The sequence below is a fragment of the Rhamphochromis sp. 'chilingali' genome, assembly GCF_963969265.1.
Source record: "Rhamphochromis sp. 'chilingali' genome assembly, chromosome: 10".
Lineage (NCBI taxonomy): Eukaryota > Metazoa > Chordata > Actinopteri > Cichliformes > Cichlidae > Rhamphochromis > Rhamphochromis sp. 'chilingali'.
This window is the reverse complement of record NC_137937.1, coordinates 23,700,447-23,717,394: the sequence shown is the minus strand read 5'-3', so window position 1 is coordinate 23,717,394 and position 16,948 is coordinate 23,700,447. Positions and strand designations below refer to the sequence as shown.

At 41.4% G+C, this 16,948-nt stretch overlaps 1 protein-coding gene across 1 annotated transcript; it reads right to left on the bottom strand.

The window, feature by feature from the left end:
- Positions 1–1,626: 1,626 nt before the first annotated feature.
- LOC308403557 (mothers against decapentaplegic homolog 4-like) lies at positions 1,627–16,792 on the bottom strand. The gene is made up of 10 exons (XM_080893087.1): positions 16,514–16,792; positions 15,136–15,494; positions 11,862–12,036; positions 11,054–11,311; positions 10,794–10,898; positions 10,648–10,698; positions 10,219–10,402; positions 7,158–7,326; positions 6,897–7,035; positions 1,627–4,631 (listed from the first exon to the last, which is right to left on the bottom strand). Exons 2-10 carry the CDS (start codon positions 15,373–15,375, stop codon positions 4,420–4,422), a joined length of 1,533 nt encoding a protein of 510 aa, XP_080749213.1. The 5' UTR covers positions 15,376–15,494; positions 16,514–16,792; the 3' UTR covers positions 1,627–4,419.
- Positions 16,793–16,948: the final 156 nt, after the last annotated feature.

Sequence of the window (16,948 nt, the reverse complement as noted above, 5' to 3'; positions counted from 1 at the left end):
GAATTCTGCTGCTCAGACTAGGGTGAAGTTAGAAATTGTGATTAGAAATTCCAGTTTGGAAACACAGCACATAGTTGTTGTTTTTGGTTTTTTTTATAGATTCAATAATTTGCCGCTCATCATCTCTGTAGATAAAGCAAAAAAATAGAAATACAGTGTGTGTCAGTGTTGGAGCGTTTTTTACATCCATTTTTTATGGCTTTCTCTACATTACTTTTTCCATATGCTTTACAGTAGCCGTAGGGATTTTTGTACTTGTTTCTTTTATTTATTTCACACCACTCAAATATCCAGCCTTGTACAGAAAGAAATCAGATATTAGAGGCAGCACGACTGAACGTAAGATGTACACGACTGCTAACGGTTTTCATCAGGCAGTAAATTTGAAAAAGCCCACCCACATGTGCCTTCTATTCTTTTTAATTAAACATCAGCTGAAGTGCACGTTGTTCTGCTGGTATTATAAAGAATGTGTGTATTTACAGAATGCTTGTTGCCCCAGAGGTTTTGAGCTGTGACAGTTGGAAAACTACACGTGTAAATAAGGCAGGGTCTGCTGTGTCCTCTGACCTCATGGATGTCCTTTAAAAATCATTTTCTTGATTTGTTGTCCAAATGTCTTCTGTGACAAACGAACATGGAAAAAAATGGGTGCAACAGAGCAAAAAGAAGAATGAGGGGAGATATGAAATATAGCAAAAGTGCATTTGAATGAGGGGGTGGGGTCAATATTTACCCACTTTTCTTTGCAAAGGGCATCTCCAGGACACAGGTGGGATTCAGGTATGGGCTCTGAGTGGATGGGGTATTGAAAATCTTCTTTGTTGAAGTCATTTTTTTGTTGATTATATGCTTTAACTTGTTACAGCAAAAGATAAAACTGTTCTTTATCTTTAGATGTCTTCTTGTGTTAAAACTTCTACCACCCTGACTAAAGCACAAGTCCCAGCAGAGGAAAATCAGCCCCAAAGCATAACGCTGCCACCGTGATCATGATGTCCCTGTGATGTGCAGTGCTGTAGGAATTATGGCTACAAAGTTCAACATGGCCCCACATGCTTTTTAATAACCTGGTGTACACGGTTGCAAAACGTATTCAGGGTTGGATGGTTCATGTCTTGCCACTACAGCCCATTTAGTACACGACCATTGCTCGCCAGAAATTCCTGCAGCTCCCCTAATGCTGCTGTAGGCCTCTCAGCAGCCTCCAGACCAGTTTTCCCATCAGTTTTGGAGGGATATCCAGGTCTTGGTTGTGCCATATATATGTGTCTCCAATGATCGTGTGCCATGGCATACCCACGCACCCTTCTCTTGATTGATATATTTTTCATTACTTGTTTTATAAAACATTTGTCTCAACTCTTCTTTGTACACTTAAATCACCTCTTAAGATCAGAGGAATTATCAAAAGTGGAGCCAGTAAAAGTAGCAGCACTGAAACAGACATCAGCTGAGCTTTTCAATCCTTTGTTCTTTGTTGAAATTCAAAGTGTTCTTCTAACTTTAACTTGAGCTCTGGTGTAACTGTACACTCCCGTGTGTCTATCCAGGCCTTTTCATTAAGGATCACCTCATTTAATAATTGCTTTCTTATGTTGCTGTGAAAAAAAAGAACAGGACACTGTGTAGAGAATATCAGGCCATTTTTAATTATAGACTCTCACATAAGAAATACAGGTAAACTTTATATCTGCAATTTGTCATAGTAGTCAGCATCAACTCATCTGAGCTGTCTTTTGGCTCCTATAATAACCGCAAGTTATATAAAAACATCTGTCCACCTTAAAGCACAACATCATATAACGGACTCTATTCTTCAGCATAAATTCTCTATCCTGTTTCCTGCCATGCAATAGATTAGATCCATAATAAGAAGTGTCAAGATTTTAACATTTTTGAACACAGCTCTTCAAAATGATGGTGACATAATGCAAACAGGGATGAGGAAAGCGAACCACGGCTTAGTTATGGTTACTTGTTGGGTTGTGAAGATCCCTGTGAACAAAGAATAAAAGGACAGACGGACATTCGTGAAGAAAAATCCTTTTCATGAAGCTATGACTGAGCGGAAGTTTGTGTGTTAAAATAACAAGCGTGAGTTGATGGTTGCGAGTGATCAACATGTGACAACTTGCATCAAACAGTGCAACAGAATCCATCAGACGCGCTTTTCTTGACTAGTTTGTCACACTTCACCTGTTTCAGGTTTCAACCTGCAAGCGAAGTGGTCGTTTATTAGAGGTGGACCGCTAATAACCAGAGATTTATGTCTTTAAGGTGCCTTTTTTTAATAGGACGTGCTAAAATTTTACATGAATTCATTAGATCATTTGAGTAAGTTACGTCTATGCAGATTCCCTCTATTTGCCTTTACTACAACACACAAACATCAGTACACAGCAGGTGCTGGTTTCTACTCTCTTCTGATGATAATTTGCATGTAATGCAGAGCAAATGAATCACTCCATTTTAAAAAGGGCTTTCTTTGACATTAAAATTCATGCAAACACTGACATGCATTTCGAAAGCAAAGTTATTTACATGGATTAAAGAGGAAAACAAAACTGCAAATCAAAAGAAGAGGAAAAAAAGTCTGATAAGCCAAAAGAAAAACTAAGATGTGTTTAAATGAAAAGTGAGAGGGCAAAAGGTGTCCCAATGCTGCATACAGTATGTTTTCATTACAAAGCATCACACGATGCTGCCTGATCACAGCCCTGCGTTAGCTGTAAACCAGCCTATTTGCTCTACTGTTCATTCGCCACCTCAAAACAATGGTTATTGAATTAAATCGAGGAAAAAAAGTAAAGTGCTAAAAATTTACAAAGAAAGGTAACAAAAATAAAACCAAGAAAATATATCAATATTGCTGTTAACCGCCTTAAACTCTCCTTCTCTTTGTGGGTAAACTACACACAGGTGACCTGGATAAGTGGGCTGCAAGTCATAAGGTATTTAAGTGCAATTAGGTCTAGGCCTTTAAAATCCAATTAAAGAAACCTCAGCTAACAGAGGTTGAGAAACAGCTGCCAGTGACTGGACTTTCATGCTGTCATGATCACACATTTATACCGTTTCTCAGTATTTATCGCTTTGGTTTGCCAAAACAAAGCCTGCTCCTTATTCTGCAAGCACATCACAGATAAAAATTAGCAGTCTGCCTCTGCTCTGCTCATCTTATCGTACCCAAAGAATCTCAGCTTTTCTCTTTGTGTTCTCAGCACAAAAGTGAGGAGGTACAGAGCCCGAGTATCATGGCGGCATTATGGAGGGTGTATCTGAAACCGATGGGAGGCGACCATGGTTTAAAAGAAGACTGAATGATCATCTACAAAGGCCTCTTGCCAGAAATGAATCATTTGTGTATGCTTATGTGAATTTTGTTATGTGCAGTGTGTGTCTGGTGTAAAGCATGTTGTAACGCTGGTTTTGAAGTGCTAAGCTAACAAACGTTATTACTTATTTTTCAGTTATTCTTGAGACACCAAACGTCTGCTGGGAAATCTTGACTCTGAGCTTTTGTACGAATGTTACTTTGACGCCCATCTAAATGCAACATCTAGCATGACAGAAGGCTCTTCTAGTATGATAAAACACCCCGCCACAAGATCTCCAATCCAGATGTTCTGCTCATTGCACAGAACACTGTATAATAACTGGTGAAACTAGGACATCAGGACACCCATGGGCACAGACTTGCACCTATCACTTGAAGTCCAAACCTGTACTTTGACAACACCACACCAAAAAGCAAACAAACAAAAAACCCCAAGTCCACAGAGATGTTTCAGTTAGGGAGCTGGAAGCAGTCTTCAGGCACGGGGGCATGTTGTTTTCTCCTGCAACATTTGTGGATGGGTGAGAATCGAGCTGGTGTTGAGGGGTTTCCCTCCTCTGAGTGTTGGGGGTGCTGCTGCTTTGCTATTCAGCCTGACAGCTGAATGAACCTGTGCCTTTCTCCAAGTGTAAAGCAGTCTGTAACAGTTTAAATAAAACTTGACACAACACAAACCAGTAATACACAGATGTTTTTGCCTGCGTGTGATTTTAATATCCGTCAGTAGTGGGGTGGTTGTGTTGGTGAACATTCCAGTTTAATGGGGTCTGCAGGTCAACCTTGTGCATGTTTGGTGATTTATACTTTGAAGCTGTGTGACTTTAAGCCATTCCAGTCATTCCAAATTAAAGCCATCTATCAAAAATGTGGATAAGCATTTTTAATAAACTGCTTCCGCTAATTTAGTGTCACGAGCTAAAGTTAGGGCCACAGTGCACAGAAGGTGCTTTAAACACACCTGGAAGTATTTATTCATGTGGGACAGCTTCAGTTTCACCTTCTCTACCCAAAACAATTCACAGAGGAAGACTTTCCATTGCCACTGTATACTGCAGCGACATGCTGCTGTTACAAAGATCTCAGTCGAGAGGCTGTGGGTCTGCTATAGGCATAGTGTGCAGAACCTCGTCCAGTAACTGCAGAGCTCTATGCAGGTGGATCTCAATCCAGCAGGGGGTCTCCTTGATGCTCTGGCGTGGGTAGTCAGGCCCCCAGCCTTTAACAAAGCTCATCCTGAGAATACATAACCTCCGCAGGTCGTCCACACCGATTCCAGCTGCTGCTGACAAACCTGACAGGAGACAGAAAGACACAATTAAAACCACTGTGACAAAAACAAACCAACCCAAAATGCATCCCTCAATCAGGCAATTTTCACAGATGAATTCGGGACAATGTTGGGAACAAGTCTAAAGTATCCATGTCTCTGTACCAGAGCACAGCAAGGGGGATAGTGTGCTTAGTACACAGCCTGCAGGAGGCCAGAAAACCACTAGCTGTAAACTCACTGGACTATCAGAAGCAATATCCCCAAAAACTCTATGAATAAAAGCAACCATAGAGAATTCAGTATCTGAGCTGACTATACAGTGGGGCAAAAAAGTATTTAGTCAGCCACCGATTGTCCAAGTTAAAATGATGACAGAGGTCAGTAATTTGCACCAGAGGTACACTTCAACTGTGAGAGACAGAATGTGAAAAAAAAATCCATGAATCCACATGGTAGGATTTGTAAAGAATTTATTCGTAAATCAGGGTGGAAAATAAGTATTTGGTCAATAACAAAAATACAACTCAATACTTTGTAACATAACCGTTGTTGGCAATAACAGAGGTCAAACGTTTACTATAGGTCTTTACCAGGTTTGCACACACAGTAGCTGGTATTTTGGCCCATTCCTCCATGCAGATCTTCTCGAGAGCAGTGATGTTTTGGGGCTGTCGCCGAGCAACACGGACTTTCAACTCCCACCACAGATTTTCTATGAGGTTGAGGTCTGGAGACTGGCTAGGCCACTCCAGGACTTTCAAATGCTTCTTACGGAGCCACTCCTTTGTTGCCCGGGCGGTGTGTTTTGGATCATTGTCATGTTGGAAGACCCAGCCTCGTTTCATCTTCAAAGTTCTCACTGATGGAAGGAGGTTTTGGCTCAAAATCTCACGATACATGGCCCCATTCATTCTGTCCTTAACACGGATCAGTCGTCCTGTCCCCTTGGCAGAAAAACAGCCCCATAGCATGAGGTTTCCACCCCCATGCTTCACAGTAGGTATGGTGTTCTTGGGATGCAACTCAGTATTCTTCTTCCTCCAAACACGACGAGTTGAGTTTATACCAGAAAGTTCTACTTTGGTTTCATCTGACCACATGACATTCTCCCAATCCTCTGCTGTATCATCCATGTGCTCTCTGGCAAACTTCAGACGGGCCTGGACATGCACTGGCTTCAGCAGCGGAACACGTCTGGCACTGCGGGATTTGATTCCCTGCCGTTGTAGTGTGTTACTGATGGTGACCTTTGTTACTTTGGTCCCAGCTCTCTGCAGGTCATTCACCAGGTCCCCCCGTGTGGTTCTGGGATCTTTGCTCACCGTTCTCATGATCATTTTGACCCCACGGGATGAGATCTTGCGTGGAGCCCCAGATCGAGGGAGATTATCAGTGGTCTTGTATGTCTTCCATTTCCTGATGATTGCTCCCACAGTTGATTTTTTCACACCAAGCTGCTTGCCTATTGTAGATTCACTCTTCCCAGTCTGGTGCAGGTCTACAATACTTTTCCTGGTGTCCTTCGAAAGCTCTTTGGTCTTGGCCATGGCGGCGTTTGGAGTCTGACTGTTTGAGGCTGTGGACAGGTGTCTTTTATACAGATGATGAGTTCAAACAGGTGCCATTCATACAGGTAACGAGTGGGGGACAGAAAAGCTTCTTACAGAAGACGTTACAGGTCTGTGAGAGCCAGAGATTTTCCTTGTTTGAGGTGACCAAATACTTATTTTCCACCCTAATTTACGAATAAATTCTTTACAAATCCTACCATGTGAATTCATGGATTTTTTTTTCACATTCTGTCTCTCACAGTTGAAGTGTACCTCTGGTGCAAATTACTGACCTCTGTCATCATTTTAAGTGGGGGAACTTGCACAATCGGTGGCTGACTAAATACTTTTTTGCCCCACTGTATCAAACAGTTGTGTTCTTCTGTTCACCTCCGTCAGGTAATATCCAGGAAAAGTCTTCAGGTGAGCTTACAAGTGATTCTCATCAACTACAAGTGAAGCTATTTATTAAACTTAATAGTAAGGACATTTTTAAATCAAAATATGTTTTTCAGATGATTGTTTTTCTTATACTTAGATGACAGTAAACTCAATATTGTGAGGTTTTGGATGTACAGACACTCAGATTATGTCTATATGAAAAGTAACACATCCAAAGATTTCCAGCTTCAGTTTTGGAGTGGGGTAGTCAAGACTCTACTGAGCAGGAGTCCATAAAATCATTTTGATTTAATTTCTGTTCATAGCATCAGTATTTGCAGTTGCTATATCTTACTAATAGCTGGAGCTATCCCTCCTACTGATCCAGGTCCAGGTATATTTCCAGCCACAGCTGCTGCTTGAGCTGCTGCTGCTGCTTGAGCCGTAGCAGCCTGCTGTTGCATCTGTCTGTGGCACTGACGCAAGTCGAATACCTGGTGGGACAGACGACACTCTGAATACTGTTTTTATTTACATTTCTCAAACCAAAATATATGAAAGCTGACAAGTTTATTACACAGGAAAAATTGCTGTGGACTGAAACCTGTGGCCTCACCTTGATGTAAGCGCTGGGGTAGATTTTGTGAACTGCGTCACCGGGGGCTCGGCCCGCCTCTCTGTCCAGGTAGTAACTCTGAACAAACACAGCATGGTCACTGAGGCATCGCACCCACACATCTCCCTCGCCTTTACACTCCAGCTGGACCCCTTTACCAATGTGTAGTCTGTCAGAAAAGAAGGAAAACATGAGAAAGAGAATGAACTGGAGTGACTTTCTCCAAAACATGGTGTGCACTTCCTATAAATGTCAGCTTTGCACTCAGAAATTACACATAAACAAGGCCTTGATCCATAGATCATTTCAAAGGTAAACACACAATGTGATTGTCATTTTTGATGTGGACACATATTTACACAAAACAAACAGCAATTCCAAAATCTACTTTCATTCAGCCTCAGAGGTAAATGTTTGAAATTATTCCTGTAAAATTCATGTTTATAGGAGACTCCAGCTGCCTCCTCTGATATTCCTCTATTATGCAACTCCTCACTTCTCTAAATCTATAGTTGAGGATGGCATGACCCACAGAACACCCATTGTCACATTTACAGGAAATACGCAAGTTGTCGCTTAAAATGTAGCAAAAAGTGCCAAACGTTATGTTTCAAGTCAAATGACTTCTCATGCCAGTAGAATAAAGGGTCTCTTTAAGTAAACAGGAAGGCATAAACAGAAGTTATAAGAAGAACAGATTCTTCTGAAATTTCTACCTACAGTCATGTGAAAAGACATTATTTTTCTCTTGGCAATCTTACTGCATCCATATGATTTAAGAGGGTACGTAGAAATTCATCAAATGGACTTTATTCTTTGATCACCAGCAAATGTGACCACCTTGACAAAAGCAGAAATTTTGGAGCATCCAGGTTTGTGACAAGACAATACTAAAGAGGACAGACATCAGCAGTGATCTTAGAGAAACAATTACTGCTGTCCATCAATCTGGGAAGAGTTGGAGGGTCATTTCCAAACAAATTGAAGTTTGTCATTCTACAGTAAGAAAGACATTAACAAGTAGAAAACATTCAAGAGAGCTGCCAATCTTCCCTGGCCTCAAGGTCAATGCTCAGAGAAACTGCAAAAAAATAAAACAAAACAAAAAACCCCACAAACATATCACTCATCTAAGCATGACGTTCAAAACAGTGTGGCTTGTATGGAAGTGCTGCCAGAAGAAAACATCTCTCTACAAAGAACACGGCAGCACGGATTCGTTTGCAAAGTTTTATATGAAAAAACTGCCAGATTTCTGGAAGATTGTCCTTTAGACTGTGGCTATAATCCACAGCACCACATTTGGCATAAAACAAACAACATATTAGCACAAATACCTCATAACAACTGTCAAGCACGGTGGTGGTCATGTGAGGATTTTGGTGTGTTTTGTAACCACAGGACCTGAGCACCTTGTTCTAAATGAGGCAACCATGAAATCTCCTGTATAGCAACGTATTCTAAAGTCAAAAGTGAGGTTATCAGAAGGACAACTACAGCTTGGCTAAAAGGTCGTCATGCAACAGGACAATGATCCCTAGCACAGCAGCAAATCTACAACAGCATGACTGAGATGTGGATTTGGCCCAGCCAAAGTCCAGACCTCAAGACCAATACTCAAGAAAACCAATACTTAAGAACACCATACTCAAGACCTGCTTTGACAGGACCTTTAGAGATCTACACATAAACAAATGGCCACAAATCACAATAAACCGAATCAAAGGTGTAAAGAAGAGCACGCCAAAATTACACAATGATGTAAGAGACTGATTAAGTCACACAGAAAATGATTACTTTGAGTTATTGCTGGTAAAGGTGGTTTGCTGGTAAACAGTTGACTGGTGTGGTGCATTTGATTTTTCACGTGGCTGTATGTAACATATGGTACTGTTCAGTTTCAAACATTTAACCAAAACTGATACAACTAATCTGTAAAAAATAGGGATGGGTATCGTTTAGGTTTTATCCGATACCGGTGCCAAATCGGTACTTTTGAAACTGTGCCGGTGCTCAAACAGTGCTCAAAGAATGGAGAACACCAACTTTGTCCAAAAACCTCTCATGTTCAGCTGGGTTTTTTTGTAAAAAGATAACAATGTTAGCCTTTTCTGCAGCTATGGGGCATATATGGTATCACTCTTGGCTGGAAGCAGTGCTTAAACAATGGAAAAAACACAAACCTCTCATGTTTAACTGTTTTCCACTTTTTCTTTGGTCATTTTAGCCTTTTTGGCCAGGGTGAAGGGAGTATCTGCCATCAAACAAGAAGAGAGCCGCACGTAGCTATGAAGATGTTTGCTAGTTCACCTTACCTGCATTAATGTAATAACGTGGTTAGCCTACTCAACGTAAATTACACACGAACAACATTAAGCTACTCACGCAGAGAAGAACGGCTGCTGCTGCATCATCATCCTCATCATTTCTGCTACACTGGCAGGGCTAGGGGCCAGGACTCTATTCTTCGGGTTTTTGGGGGATGTTGCTCTGGGTCCGATAACAGGCAACCCACCCGCAGTAGATGTGCACGGAGTGAGGTCTCGCAGCAAGCTATCAAATACGGCGCATTTCTCGGCTTAAAAAAAAAAAAAAAAAAAAAAAAAAAACAACCTCTATGCGTCGCCAGGTGTTTCATTGGATTTGAGGTGTTACCTCCTTTGACAGTATCACAGTATCAGCTTAAAGCACTTGTTGCAGGGTGCTGAGTTTGCATCTTTTGCTGTGAAGTACAGCCATACATTTGACCGCTTCGCCTTGGGCATTTTAATCTGTAGCTCTGCTCTAAAAGAACGTACGTACCTGGACCCGCCTACTATCCTCGGAAACGTAAAATGATTGGCTAGAATCTAAAGTGTATCACAGCTCAGGAAAAAAAAAGCACCGAAATAAAGCACCGAAATGTGCGCTGCTTTTCGGTCTGGTTACTACCGTTTATGTCAGAACCGGTGCTATTTTACCCATCCCTAGTAAAAAACAATACAAAACAAACAAACAAACAAAAACGCAAACCAAGCAAAACACGTTAAAATCTCAGTTCATTATTCTTGTTGGTGCCTACCTTGCTCTCTCGATAGCCTCAGTGCGATGTACATTACTGAGCTGGCCCAAACAGAACCTGTCACCGCCTGAGGGGTCCACATAGCCATCTACAGTCACTATGGGGCACGAGGAGGGCACTTTAAATGTCTCCCCAACCTGAACATCCATCTCAAAGTAGGCAATGGAACACCAGTAGTCAGGAGCTGAAACAGAGGGTAAGAAGATCTCAATAATTTCACATCAATAGAAATAAACCATAGTTAATCCTCAAGGCTACATAAACTTTCTTATCTTTGAGTTATATATGTATATATAAATCTATAATGAAAGAAAAACCAAACTACATTTTACATTTCTAAAAGTGTGATGCTTTCAAATCAGACTTTCTATTGTATTCACCCCTGAAACAGGGTTTGTGTATTTGGGTGGGTGGGCTGCGTTTCCTCACCTGGATGATTGGATATAGGAGGCTGAAAGGCGAGCTCATTGTGCACTGGCCCTGAGAAAGAGAGAGATGTCAGCGATCACCTGCTCTGCAAAGAAAAGTCTGTGATTTTATAAACAGTTACAGCTGTAGTGTCAGTGTGTACCTACAGTAGTGTGCTGGATGTGGTATAGGAGGGTGATGCTGTAGATGCCCATTGCTGTGGTGGGGTATGGTGGGAGTGAAGCCGTTCCTGGGCCAGGCGGAGGTGGGATCTGAGGAGAGAACGAAAGTCAGATCTGAAGCTGGACAGACAAAGACAAGGAACTCCAAAAAGTGCAACACACTTTCAAAGACGAGAAGCAGACTGTATGAAACGTTCACACTGACAAGCAAGTTTACGAGGTGATGTTTTATGACTGTATCTTACTGCCTGATCCAGCAGCAACAGCAGGAAAGGATGCCGTTGAGACAGAGGTGGAGGGCTCAGGGGGCGGGAGCAGAGTTGGAGTTGGAAATGATTCCGACGGTGGTGGCCGACTACTGGTTGGGGGATGCTGGATGGTCTGAAGGGAGTGGCTGCCATCAATGGAGGACACACTCTGCTGTCCGTCAAAATCAAACTCATCCTTAACGATCATGGATGAGCTGTGCCCGGCGGAGCTGTTTATGGTCAGTCCTGATAAGTCTGCACACCGAGAGAAAGGACAGGTGGAACAGGTCACTGGCAGCACCAGATGCTCATGGGTATGCAGATGTGTGTAAATATCACAACACTTAAGGCGGCAAAGCAGCTGTCAAACTACAATCTGTGTTACAGACCAGAGTTATTATAGTTTTGTGTTTTTTTTTAATTAAATTTTGATTCTTGTTTTTGATTCAGTTTAGTTTTTATTTTTGAAAATGTTTAGTTTGGGCTTATTTTTGTATTAGTTTCAGTTTTAAAATATTATCATATGGAGGGCATATGTTAGAGACAATATTAGAAAATCAGCACAGGTATTACAATAAACACATAACCTTTTATCCATCAATACCTCATCAGGCAAGTATTACCTTTTTTTTTTTTTTTTTTTTTTTTAACAAAACTACCAAATGAATGAATAAAAGCGAAATGCTTCACAGTAACTTTGTACGTCCACAAATGTGTTTTATTAACTGTTGGTAGCCAAATTTGTAACTCAGATTATAACTGGATCAACTGCAAATCTTAAATGAACCTCACCAACATTACTCACCTATACCAGGAGACACCACCCTCTCATAGTGATAGGGGTTCACGCACACACAGTCACACTTGAGGTCAAAGGCAAACTGGCAGTATTTCACGTGCTTCAGTTCATTCTTATGCAGGTCAGGCCAGCGCCACAGCCGTGCATAGATTACATGAGGGAAGCCTTTACGTCCAGCCACCTGGGAACAATGAGAAACAGAAAACAGAGTTAATTCATTTATATGCTTGCTGCAGAAAAGAACGCCTATTGTCAACTTTTGTGTAGCTCATTGATATTTCTCAAACGGAAACCGATGTTTTAATAGTTTAACTGTATATAATATCTGTAAATACAATACCATTGCATTTATGTGTCATAAATTATTATAAATGCAAACAAAGAAAAAAAAAAGGAAAACAAAATCATTGACAATTAACAATGTCAAATAAATGAAGGTACCGTAATTGTCGGGCTATAAGCCGCTACTTTTTGCACAAGCTTTGAACCCTGCGGCTTTTCTATGGATTGTCCATGATTTTTGTCATATTGTAAGACTATTTGTTTTGTTTGTTCTGCTGTTGTACGGCACTACGTTGCCTGGCGGAAGGGCATGCGATCAGACACACAGTATCGGGGTTCAAGAGTGGTATGTTGGTCACATGTCCATCCGCCAGGCAACATAGTGCCGTACAAGTAGCGCGAAAAACAAACTTCAAAGTAGCGCTACGCGTTCAGCGGGAGACGTGGATGACGAGCGGCAATAATCTTGCGAAAAGCAAGTTATGCTCAACTCCACCGGTGGAACCTGACAGCGTGGAAAAATGTGAAAACGAAGGAAGGAAAGCTGAGAGTGGATGACGAAGCCACCCTGAGCCTGTTCGTTTCCGACACTGGAGAAGAGGACTTTGGTGGTTTTAGTGCGCAGGAAGAAGAGAAAGATGGTGAATGACTGACTTTTCTTCTTGTTAAAGCCGTGTCGTTGCACCTGAGCCTAAAAGGTAGTCTGAATCTATTTTTCTGGTGTGCTGTAGGTTATTGTTATGTACTACATTTGTTACTCATTTACGAAGCACAGTACATGTTTCGTATTTGTAATTACCGCTACTTGTACATATACCTAAAAAGTTATGCAAATATGTACCCATAACTTGTTTTTCAAAATATTAATAAAAGGGATGTGTCTCCAAACAGCCATCTCTTTCCTGACAATTCCCTTTGTGCATATTCTCTTACATATGATAAGACAACATTGAAACACCTGCGGCTTTTAGTCAGGTGTGGCTAATGTATGTACAAAACAGGATTTTCCCCTGATTTTAGCTTGTGCGACTAATATTCAGGTGCACTTTGTAGTCCGGGAAATACGGTACATACAACCTAAAGTAAGGCATAAAAATTTCCTCTTTTTTTCTTGGAAGTCCTTCTTACATTAGCAGGAGGCAAAAAGAGTTCTGACTGGATGAATTACCATTAGGTTAGGGCTGCCACAAACGATTATTTTGATAGTCGACTAGTCACCGATTATTTATGCGATTAGTCGACTAATCAGATCATCATCCACTGGACGTAAAACTACAGCTTATTGCACCAGCAGCATCTGCTCTTATATAACTATCATTAGCTTACAGCTTTAAGTGTTTAAGGTGCTAACTAAAAATAAAGACAAGATGATAGTTTATTCAATTTTAATGAAATTTGCAGATTGTTTCGGTGAAGTTTAATGAACTCCTTGCTATCTAAAATATAACAGGACAACGGAGTATATTCTCCAGCATCTCACACTTCTGATAATCAGCTGTCTGCTTGACGTTTATTCAGCTGTGTAAAAACTATAACTTTAATCTCAGACAAACCGATTTACTCAGGAACAAATAAAATACAAAAAAAAAAAAAAGCCAAACAACAACATTTTTTAATTTATCTAAGTGACTCATATATATTTAACCTGAGTAGCGAAAGACGGCGGTGGGTTAGAAAACAATTTGCCGGGAGTCCGGTGTTCTCACCGCGCTAGTGACCTAGCCCCCGGCTAGCTATCGAGCTGGTGGGTAACAGACGTCTCCGAAAACGTCGGAGCGCTTTTGAAAATATGTGGTGTCCTGATAAACTGAGCCGATATTTGAGGTTTACACAGCTACATTCTCACCTGAAAATACGTTAAACGTTTATTTTCTGACCCAGAAAGAATAATAAGAGTAATATTAAAACTAACTAGCTGCCGCCATTGTTGGAAACTAAGCTGGGCCGCGCTATGAATTCTGGGACACAGCTGCTTCTTCTTCTTCTTCTTCGGGGTTTAACGGCAGCTGGCATCCTTGTACATGCAGTGCTGCCATCTTCTGTTTCAGTCCGTTATTACACTCTTAAATCCTGCTACTTATTCCTGCGTCTTTTGGGATCTTACAAAGCTTCAAACGACGCGTCGACTATTAAATCAGTCGTCGACGATTTTGATAGTCGACGTAATCGTGACTAGTCGACAAATCGTGGCAGCCCTACATTAGGTATATGTTCACCTGTGTGTCGGCATGTTTAAACGTGCTAGTAAATGAGTGAGTATGTGTGTTTGTAAGCCTTTAAAAGAAAATGTGGCGGGTGCGCTCAAGAAAAGCGAGCATATCAGGATTCTCTGAGGTTTGCCCTGCACTTTGATGTGACGTTTCCTGCTGCAGATAACAGACGTTCTGATGGAGTAGATGTTAGCATACAGTTTAAAAGCCCTCGGGTCAGTGGATCAGCGTTTTATTGGCCCATGTATGTTTTTTATGGGCCTCTGGGGAAAAAGAATATATTCATGCAATTTTCAAACTTACATGATGACAGTGCAAAACCATGACATAGTCTCCACCGTGTTTTACTGATGGCTATAGATTTTCACTGTTGTACCTCTCTCCTGGTCTCATCTGTGTATATCAGTGACAATTTGATCCAAAAATATCAAATTAAGTTTCTTCCCTCTCACCTGTTGCCACTGATTTTCCGCCCTAGTTTCCCTTCCAGTGACACCATTTCTGGCAGATGGCTCATCTTAAGGGCCATTCCTTAGTTTAGTTTTAAGGCCTGCCACATATTTTGTCCTCCTCTTGTCCAGTTTCCTCAAATTTCTTTAAGAACTCACTGCACACCATGCTGAGATCTGCCAAATCTGTTGGATAATAGCTCTTTGCAAATTACCTTTGCGGTGCAGAAATACTATTTTTTTTCTGACAAGCGGTGCTATCTTTGGCAATTTTCATAGATGTGTAAAACCTCATGACCACTGATGTATTAAGCAGAAACAGCCTTTATATTTAAATACCTGCAGCCGTCCATCAAGTGTCCTCTGAATGGTCACACACTTGCTCGGGTGAGCCCCATTGGTGGTGATAGCTGTAATGAGAGAGTCAAGTTCGTCTTTTTTCTCCTTCAGCTTCTTCACCAAGCTCTCGATGGCGCGCTTGGCAAACGTCTCGCTCTCGCCGCCCTGCCTGTGACACATGAGGCTGTGTACAATGCTAAGGCAGGCATCATTGCTGGTAGGAGTGTTGGTGATGGACATCTCGGCTAATGTTTTTCCCACTGCGGCTTTTTGACACGGTTTCACCTCATTGTCAAGATGTTAGGGCAGAGAGACTGTCACAGTTCAGCAGTGCTTCTTAATGAGACTGGTGACAAGCTCTGGAAGTAAAATGAAAAGCAAAAAAATAAAATCAGTTTAGCTGAAAAGCTGATTCAGCTTTTCAGTAATTTTGAAACCTCTAGAATAGATTATGGTGCTGCACAGCTCAGTAGGTAAATATAAAGACATAAGACAAAACATTTTAACAGCATTTTTTCCTGTTGAGTTACTGCCTTGTTAATTCAAAAGACAGATTAGCTTTCCAGGAAAACAAAACAACAACAACAAACAAACAGGATTTCTGTTTTGAGTCTGGGTGGCTGGCAGCAGGTGTGAACCAGAAACTTAACCTTATAAAGAAAAAAGAAGTTTTTAGCCGCATAATGACAATGCTAGCTCACCAACAACCAAATGACATGTCGAAGCGGCCTTCCGTATATCCACAGCCGAGTTTAGAAACTCCCGTAGCTTTTTATTCGTGGGTAAAAATTAAGTTTGAGTTGTTGTGTTCGCTAGCTGCTCAGCTAACTAGCGGCGCCAGTCTGGCTGCCGCTTGTTCAGAAGGAAGCTTCAGGAAATTACTCCCAATTGACAGACATAACCGGAAATGCGCGCACAATCTCTTCAAAATTAAAGGTTGGGCACTCAACAATGGTTTGGTCTACAGGCGCATTAAAAGTTGGTCATACAAGCCACAAAGTATTATTTTCTTTTCAACACAAATTCAGAGGGATCAAAATATATATTAGGTGCATAGATTAATCGCCTTTGCCTGTAATTTTATTTTGATGTGCTTTCACGGATATAACTGCTTTAATTAAAGCCAACTCTCTTGTAGTTCTTGCTACCCGATACCAAAATATCAGCTAGCACAGATGACTGTTGATAGCAAACTACGTAGCGTGCAATCGTGAGGTTAGCAGACATGTTTGTTATTGTGGCAAGTTCCGCCGCACACGACATCAAGCAACAACGTGATCACTCACAAGTAGTAAAACACTCTTTGGTGAGTAAGGTCTTTGTAGTTTAAAAACACAAACTCGTTTTTAGTGTTTCAAACCTTCCACTTTACGCTTACCTGGAGTTAGCAGGTGTAGCGGCTAACAGACGAGCCCTGTCCCCAAGTAGCCGTGCCGACAGGGGCCAGCGATGGGTCTGTGCAGGTCCTGCACACCGCCTAGGTTATCCTTATAATTTCCAGCAGGTGTTTTAAGGAAAGACGGGGAAAAGCTCCGACGTCCGTAAACCCCTTCTTTATACTCTATAGAGTGAAGCGGGGATTAAATCAGAGTCAAATCTCAGATTTCGTGGAAACTCACGACTGGTCTGCTCACTCCTCTCTAACCATTTCCTTCAGTGGCGCGTTGCGCATGCGTAAAGAGCGCCAGCTCTTTGCGCGTTGCGCATGCGTAAAGAGCGCCAGCTCTCGTTCTCATAACTCATGATTTTAATTTTACTTTTAGCTGTATTAGTACACCTGCTGCTATTACAGATATTGTAACTAATTATTACT

Bases quoted from the DNA above. Each gene is read 5' to 3' on its own strand.
- LOC308403557 (XM_080893087.1), bottom strand. From the start codon at position 15,375: ATGTCCATCACCAACACTCCTACCAGCAATGATGCCTGCCTTAGCATT. The intron at 11,312-11,861 runs GTGAGTAATGTT...CTCGGTGTGCAG, and splicing joins GGTGGTGTCTCCTGGTATAG to ACTTATCAGGACTGACCATA. The intron at 7,036-7,157 runs GTGAGGCCACAG...CTGTCCCACCAG, and splicing joins ACCCCAGCGCTTACATCAAG to GTATTCGACTTGCGTCAGTG.